Source organism: Amborella trichopoda, chromosome 12 (assembly GCF_054954075.1).
Source record: "Amborella trichopoda isolate Santa Cruz 75 chromosome 12, AtrichopodaSantaCruz75HAP2 v2.0, whole genome shotgun sequence".
In the NCBI taxonomy this organism is placed as follows: Eukaryota; Viridiplantae; Streptophyta; class Magnoliopsida; order Amborellales; family Amborellaceae; genus Amborella; species Amborella trichopoda.
The window spans coordinates 39,748,828-39,757,834 of NC_142347.1; the positions used below are offsets into that span (position 1 = coordinate 39,748,828).

Genomic DNA, 9,007 nt, shown 5'->3' on the forward strand with positions numbered 1-9,007 from the left:
TAGATCTCATATGTAGTCATGCGGCCCTACCTTTATGAAACAAGTTTCCTAAAAAAAACACTTTATAAGAGGTAACCACTCCTACATCAAAACTTTTATTGCGCTCAACATCGAATCTCTTGTTGCAAAATCAATGCAACTTCCTTACGATGACCCCTTGGGCCAAGCCAGTCCCGGCCCAATCAGGGCTCAGGTCCCTAGGCCCAGACTCGTCAAGGCCTAAAAGAATAAAAGAATTTGAAAAAATAAAAAACTTTACACTTTTTAGATCTCGTATGTAGTCATGCAGCCCAACCCGCATGAAGCAATTTTCCTAAAAAACAACACTTTATAAGAGCTAACCATGCCTACATCAAAACTTTTATTACGCTCTACATCGAATCTATTGTTGCAAAATCAATGCGACTGCCTTACGATGACCCCTTGGCCCACGCCAATCCCAGCCCAATCGGGGCTCAAGTCCCTAGGCCGAGACTGGCCAGAGCCTAAAAAAAATAACAGAATTTTTAAAAAATTGAAAAGATACTACATAAGCCCAACCCCGCCTTGTCATGGCTTGGCCCATGCCTGGCCCTCAGACAACATTTTGCGGCCCTGGCCCTATATTTTGATGGCCAGGCGAGGTGACCTTATCCATTTCCAGGCCTACCTTTGATATAGGCGCCATATTCTGAAACAATGGAGGTTCATTAGTCATTACGGAGTATAAAGACATCATACTCCTTAACGGAGCATATTTTCCCACTATTTTCCTACTGAAAATAGGAAAAATTAGAATAGCAACTACTAATAACCAGCACAATGAAAAACCAATTGTCTTCATTGCAAATGTTGGAAGGACATAATGATCGATTATTTGCCGCTTGATTTTGTCAATTCGAGATTGGGGCTATCGATGTGTAGCTTATGACTATAGAAAGTCTGTAATCCTCAACGTCATCACCGTTTCCCTATGGATTGGACGGTGAGATATATTGCACAGAAGTTCTATGATCGTATGGATCATAGTACTTTTTGCTCTTTCGGTGGATAGCGCTATAACTAAAATGCAACTGAGTAAAACCACGCTCCCAGGGCGTCACTAAACCCTAAAAAAAAACCCTATGCTGTTAATCCCTCTGCAACTCCCGAAATGTTCTCTCAATTCATTGAGGACCAAACCCTATCGAAACCGTATCCTGATCATCTCGTTGACACGCCAAGTGTTTTCCATTCATGACCAATAAACCGTAGCATAAAGCCCAATCTAATAACCTCTCTGCAACTCCGAAAATGATCTCAATTCATGTATGAAAATCCGAAAACCTTGATTTGAAATCAAACCCACCAACAAAATGATCTTAATTAGAAGACCCTATCTGTGCATCAAGACCCTCTTCCGCTTCGAAGCTCTTCATTCTCCTTCGCTTCATAGGTTGAATCCAGATCTGAGAAGCTTGAAAGAATTGCAGAAGAGCTCCTGAATCTCACCAAAATTGAGAGGTATGATTACTCTTTACTCTTTCGTCATAAATTAGGGTTTCAGAAACATGGCCCCGCACTATCCGGTGCCATTTCCGGCGAGGCCACAGGGAAATCTGGTTCTCCGGCGTCTGAGACCAAGGTCGCAGAGAAGACGGCCTTTGATGTGAAGCTCGAGAAATTTGACGTGGCCGCAAAGATTAAGATTATAAAGGAGGTCAGGACTTTTACTGATTTAGGGCTTATAGAGGCCAAGGATTTGGTGGAGAAAGCTCCTATTGTTTTGAAGAAGGGGTTAACTAAGGAGGAGGCTGGCCCTATAGTGGATAAACTAAAAGAATTGGGGGCTACTGCTGTATTAGAGTGATAAAAAGAAGGTTGTTCTTTTTTATCTCCAGATACTGATAGTGATAGAAGGAAAACCGTTCTTGGTCTCTCTGGGTACTGTATTTTTTAAATAATTGAAGAATACTCTCTTTAATGTTGATTGATGGTGATAAAAGAAGTTCGCTTAATTGCTCATACATTGTGTCTTTTAGAAGGGAATGGCGCACTATTTGCCACACAAAGGTGAAATTTTGGTTGAGGTTTTATTGTTTTGTTGATGAACATGCGTGCCTTGTTTCTGTTTTCTCACTTGTGCTATTTGTAGTTGGGGATCCAAATTTTGAATTGTGTTACTGATGATATTTAGTTTTTTAGGTTGAATCAGTTGTATAAGTACTCTTTCAGTGGTTTATGCATGACGAATTTTTTGGATTTGGTTTTGTAAAATGAAGGATATAGAAAATCGGAATGGATTGCTTCATGAGATTAGAACTCAATAACCATTTATCCTTTCCTTGTTGTATTTCTTTTCCATTTTCCTACTTCCAACTAGAGATTCTTATATTTGCTTCATTGTTTTGGACAAAATTTCCATGAGCTAGTGAGATATAAGGGTGGTGTTGAAGCCTATTTTTTTGGTGACAAGTTGCTAATTTTTTGTTGAAATTCCAGTGTTTTATGTGGAAATAGGTCAATTCCTATTTCCCTTAACCTTTTAAGCTCTTGTGCCATGTTGAACTTGATTATATCATGATAAACTTGTGATTTAACTTGTATTAGGTCAATACATTTGCTATGCATATATTACAAGGTTTGATTGATTGAAAATACTGTCAGGTTGAAAGTGAATATCCCTTTTAACAGACTATTACTAGCATACCCTCATTTCATTGTAATACACAAAAATTAATGTGTTTATAAACATCTTTTACACGCAAAGATTCCCATCATTTTCTTGTTCATTGCAGTGTCAATTGTGTCAAGGATAGTCACTACTTTTGAGACTACTCCATCATTGTTTGAGTTTTGTCATCTTGCTATGATGGTTTGTTTCTTTTTTGACAAGGCTGATGGTTTGTTTCTTTTGTTGGGCTTATGGTATTTTCATGAGCCTTGCTATTGTAGTTATAGTTTGTAGAGGTAAGCTCGTTGTTGGGTCGGTTATGACATGCGTATGGGTTTTAATGTGGTCTGGAATCTTCTAGTAGGGTATATATGGGTGGGTCGGTAAACATATTGTGCTATGGGACTTTAGAAGTTTGTTTCAACTACATTATATGCTAATATATGATTATTAGATTCTTACCATGAATTTGGAATGGACTTTCTTGCTGACTAGACTGTTGCTACCATAGTACCGCATATGCATTAAATTCATATGCATTCTATGTCTGGCATATCTAGTGGGCTAACCTCATGTGCCTATGCCTTTATTATATGTTCGTGTTGTGTGATTAGGGTTGCATAGCATGTTTTTAAACCCTCACATACTTCTCACCTCTCCCTCTTCTGTCTTCACATTTAGTTCTTCCCCCTCCTCCTTAGTCTTATCCAATTATTCTTTTGTTTCCATGTATGCATAGCTCTTTTTTCACTATGTGCAGCTGTTATGCATTGAACTATTAAAAAAAAGAAGTGAATAGCTCAACTATGATGGAAACTCTTGCAAGAATTCTAGGCCATCAAGATGGTGGGGTTCAGGGTCTTCTAGGGGCCTACTGAAATCTCTTCTAATGGGTAGATGACTCTGTCAATGGGAGGCATTACCTGCCCAAGGGGCCTCCAGTGGGATTTAGGTCATTTGGGACCAAACAATTTTAGCTTTGGAGTCAGCTACAATAGGCATGTACTCAATCTTTGTCTCTTTCACTAGAATGTCATACAATTTGATTTGGAAATTATTCTCTTAAAAAAAAAAAAGCGAAAACAGTAGTTAGAAGTTTTCTTCCATGGCCCAAATAGACTAGGGTCACCAAACCTGGGAAGAATTATTGACGGAACTCAACCGAGTTGTCGTCTTGACCCTCACCGCATTCTCACAGGTGTCTCTTTACTTGTTCAAACCACACCGCCAGTCCAAGCATGAGTAGGATCGATAGGTTTTTAATCTCCCCCATACAGGAAGTGGAATTTTTTGGAACTCACTTTAGATCTCGCCCTAAATTTATTTCAGACCACACCCTTTTCTATTAGACAACTGACATTATCTCTAGCGGTTTGAAACCTTGTCGTTTAAGAAAATATGGCTAGAGGAACCCAACCGGCATCCCTTGATTCCTTAATGGGGGTCATTCAAGGTTGGGAAAGATTTAGCCTTTGAAATAAACTGCATCTCCATGGCTGCCTAAATAGTGGAACCACTGGAACCACAGTAGTTTCTAGGGAAGAATGGAGGCCCTCTTAACAACGATTAGGGACCTATACTTAGTAGAGGAATTTAGAGAACTGACTCAGAGGAGTTCATTGCATACTAATGAAGTTGAAGGGGAAGTCTATAGGACGACCATGAGACTAGCTTTGCTTTATGGGATAGAATATTGGCCAGTAAGAAACAACATGCCCATAGGATGAGTGTAGTTAGGATAAGGACGTTGAGATGGATGAGCGGCACGACAAGAAGGGATAGAATTTAATTATGTACGGACCTTAAATAAGTTAATTAAAAGAGTTACATTACGTACGAACCTTAAATTATTTTAATTACGTACATAATTAAAAGAGTAATTATGTACGGACCTTAAATAAGTTATAAAAATACGACTTGCTTCCTTTATACTTGAAAATTACAATCAAGGTCGGTCAACACGATTTTTTTTTTTTTTTGATAGAATTACCCCGTGGGCCGAGGATGCCATCCTCGGACCGTTTTTTTTTTTGGGTTTAACTTAAGTTGCGGTCTAAGGATGGCATTCTCGGACTGCTTTTCTTTTTCAAAACTTAAGTTTCGGTCCAAGAATGCCATCCTCAGACCGCAACTTTAAGTGTTGGAAAAAAATAAAAAGCGCTTTTAAGTTTTGGAATAAACAAGTGGTCTGGGGATGGCATCCGCGGACCGCTTTTTTTTTTTTTTTCAAAACGTAAAGATGTGGTCCGGGGATGGCATTGTCAGACCGCAACTTTGCATCACTAAGCCAACTAACGTCAGGTTATATGGATTAATGTAGGGTTCCACTGCACGCCCTTTCACTAAACTGATTTGAAAATTTAAATATAAGCATCCCTAGATATTGAGAAAACCAGCTCCAAATTAGCAGCTGGTTTTGGGTGATCTGGTAACCGGCTGGTTGGATAGCTCAACCAACCAGTTCAGGGGGAGTTATGACTACTCAGAATTATGGACTTAACGAGACCATCTAAGTGCAATCCAACCATACCAGTTCACAAAAGAGTGAGTGGCTCTATGGTCTAGAGTAAAAGTGGTAAAGCTCAGGAGTCTAAGAATGGGTAGGTTGCTCTGGAGCTGGCAACTAAAGTTGGGTGTCAGCGGTCAGGAAAGAGATCAGTGACCAGTGTGGACACTCCCATACTGTATTAATTGATGGGTCATTCATGAGTGAGGGAAAAATAGTATATCTTTTTCAAGTATGTGCAGTAGATAAAACACTGTTTTTAAGTAAACGGAGCAGACAGGGCTCACCCATGACTAGGGGGAGCAAACAAAACTGTCCTAAAAGAATTTTAAGTGAGGCAAATAAATTGACTTGCTTATAACGAAGTAGACCATCCAACTGATAAAGAGAAGTCCTCAAACTGGAGAAAAGCTAGCTTTATATTCTGTCACATTATACCACAGATCAAGGACGCAAACATGGAGACTGTTTCCAAAGCATGAGCAATGATCAGGAGCGAGAGAGTCGTACCCATTGGGGACAATCTTTTGCTCCAACAAGATCTGACTTGAGTACATTCCACTTGTTACATTGTGGATGCAAGTTACTTATATACACTTAAAACTGTTACCAATCAAAAAAGGAAGAAAACATTGCTTCCCATGGACAACAGAACAATGGCAAAACTAATTGAGTTGAATGCTGAATATGTCACTATTCGACCCAATTCTTTGCGGGTTGGATTGGGGTTAACAGCACTGCTAAGCAGGAGAAATATAAAGCATGAAAGGAGGCAATCTGTGTCAGAAGCTAATATTACTATTGCATGTATGTCATTGTTCAACCCGATTTCTGACAGGTTGGATGGGTTCACTGCATTGCTAAGCAGATATAAAGCATTATATAGGCAATCCCTATCAGAAAGTAATATTAGCAATGTACGTTCATTATTTCTAGCCCATCGCTAGGACGAAGCCATTAATTGCACTCTCCGCAAAGCACAAAAAGAGTGATCTGTATCAGAAGGTAATATTAGTGGTGCATGTTCACTGCATCCAACCTATCGCTAGTTTGCGGTCACGAATTGCACTGTGTGAGAGAAATCCTTGATTCCACACTCGAGAAGATTCTGCCAGAAGCAGTGAAGTAGAAGTCAACAATTGATGGATAATAGAGGCTAGGCATAAAGTCCCACGTAAACCAGAGTTGCTAGAGACGAGAGAAGGAGTCAAAGCAACGGGATAGAGCCTAAAGAGATGGGAGAAAACCCAAACAGGTGAGACAAAGCTCAAGTAGGCAACAAAGCCCAAAGGATCTTTCAATCGAGGTGAAGGAAGCTGAGCAAAAGACTCAGAAAACAAAGCCAAGGGATTGCCTTAAACTTGGTACCCTGGGGAAATCAGACTTACATGCTCCAAATTCAAGACTTATCTTAAGTCAAGGATTAGAAACAGAGTGTTAAGCTTGGAACTTACAACATGAACTCAAGCCACGTATTTACCTCATTCAGAACCTTGGGGGAAACAGAAGATCATTAAACTTGTGGAGCAGACACCACAAAGATAATCTAATCTCTCACACATGCCAATTTCTTTGCATCAAAATTTTAAGGTCCTTTCAGATATGTGAGACTTGTTTCAGATAAAGGACACACTAAGCTTTTGAATGCCCCAAGAAACAGGTGAAAATGATCGTTGTTGGAAAGTTACTAGAAAAATAGTGAAATTTTAATCAAATGCCAATCTGGTCCACCACGTGCAAACATGCAGTATCACAAACAACAACACATATTTGCATACACAGAGAAAGTTTTGCATACAAATGTGCAGTATTGTGTATGTACATGCTGTTTCACAAAGTAAAATGCAATTTTGCTACCAAATGCAGTTTGATGCTGTTTGGATGTCCAGAATGCAGCTCATTTTAGTGCCACAAAGGGGTTTTGGAGGTCAAGACTACAGTTTTGGCCACACTCAAAACGCTTGTGGCATGTCGGATTGTGGCTACATAGGATGGTGCTATCCAAGCCCGAGCATGCTTATAACATTGAGACTCCAAATATCGCACGAAGGTCCTTTACAGATGATGCTCAGCTTAGTCTTGTTTAAGAATGACGGTTTTCATACTCGGAAAAGTAAACCGACATTCATACGCGGGATACATGTGCTGATGACTCCATCAACTGTGCCTGAAGTGGCGGAACGTGCCCTCTTTAAATAGAAGATGGTGGTTCAAATCCGTTAAAACATGCATATGCATGTGTGTGAAGAGGAAGTGATGTGTGTGAAGAGGAAGTGAGGAGAGCAAATTCATATGCAGAGCAAACGGTTAATAAAGAAAATATTGGGCTAGGAGATCCTATGATGGTTATTTATGAAAAGGGGGAAACTTACGAGAATCATCAATAAAGTATTGTGGAAGTTGTACCTTTACAAATCATCCCTTTGATTGTGGAGGGAAATATGAACACTCGTGAACAAGTTCATTAGATGCTCCAAGCTATGAATATTCAAGTTGATGAGGAAGCTATGGAGGAGATAGTAGATGTTGTTGAAGTGATGCAGAGTCCAATGACAAGGAGGTCGAAGAAAAAAGATAAGTGAGGCAACAAGAAAAGCAAATGTGCGGTGAAAGAGAAACCTGGGTCTTCTCAATGATCAGAGAAGATTTTGAAAAAAGGCAAATGGTCAGTCAAAGACCATGTCTGCTAGCCACTATGCTTCCAGACATAGCTCTCTTTCTGGTTGTAAATGATTAAGGTGCTGACTTGGAATGTTAGGGGTTTAAGTAGCTTGAAACGCAAAATAGAGCTTCTTTCTAGTATCAAGAAAGAACGTTCTGATTTGGTTTTGATTCAAGAAACCAAAATCTCCAACACTTTGTTTTCTTATGTTAAAGCTATATGGGGTTTTAGACCGTTATAATTCTGTGTGAAAGACTCTTTTGGTTATATTTGGACTTTATGGGACCCCTCTATTTTGTTTTGTGAATGGTCTTCTATTAATGTTTGGTCTATTTCGTGTGTTATGTTTCATGCCTCTTCTCGTTTTTGTTCGCTGATCTCAAATGTTTATGGTCCTAATGATGCTTCTGTTAGGTCTGAATTTTGGAATGAATTATCGTTGATATAGGCCTTGGTGTATTGGGGAGATTTTAATGTGATTATATGGCCTCATGAATCTAGTATAAAGCATATGGTCAATTCTTGCATGAGGGGTTTTTCTGGTTTTATTTCCTATATGGAATTGTTGGACATCTCAGCTGCCGGGGCTAAGTTTACATGGTCTAACAATTGTTTGAGCAATCCTATTATGACACGATTGGACCGGTTTCTTGTTAATAAGGCTTGGGCAAAGCTATACCCGAGGGGCTCAACTCGTGCTCTTCCTAAATTGTCATCTAATCACTGTCCTCTAATTTGAAAAAGTGATACTTTAGAGTTTTGAAGGGGATATTTCAAGTTTGAGCTGGCTTGGATCATGGAGAATGCTTTAGATGAGCTGATCAAAGATGCTTGGAATAATAACAATGCACAGAGTTGGTCTGGTTATGTGGTGGCTAAAAAGGTACGCGGGGTTAAGAAGGAGATGATGAAATGGAGAAAGGAACATAAGGTTAATTATAAATTGAAAGTAGATGAGACTTTGAATAAGATCAAAGAGTTGGATATAAAAGAATGGGAGTCTGGTGTGTTTGAATAAGAGGGTTTGGTTTATAAGGACTCTATTGATAAGGAGCTTCATGAGTGGATTGGGGCGGATGAAACCTATTGTAAACAAAGATCTCGGATTAAATGGCTAAAGGAGGGTGACTTGAATACTAAGTTTTTTCATGCGACTACAAATGCTAGTAAAAGAACTAATAGTATTCAAGGCATAAAGCTAGATGGG

At 39.3% G+C, this 9,007-nt stretch overlaps 1 protein-coding gene across 1 annotated transcript; it reads left to right on the top strand.

Annotated features, from left to right (window-relative positions):
• Positions 1-678: 678 nt before the first annotated feature.
• On the top strand, positions 679-1,983 carry LOC105421649 (Ribosomal protein L12/ ATP-dependent Clp protease adaptor protein ClpS family protein). Its single transcript, XM_011629766.3, has 2 exons — positions 679-684; positions 1,415-1,983. The coding sequence occupies exons 1-2, from the start codon at positions 679-681 to the stop codon at positions 1,826-1,828; spliced, it is 420 nt and encodes a 139-aa protein (XP_011628068.1). The 3' UTR covers positions 1,829-1,983.
• Positions 1,984-9,007: the final 7,024 nt, after the last annotated feature.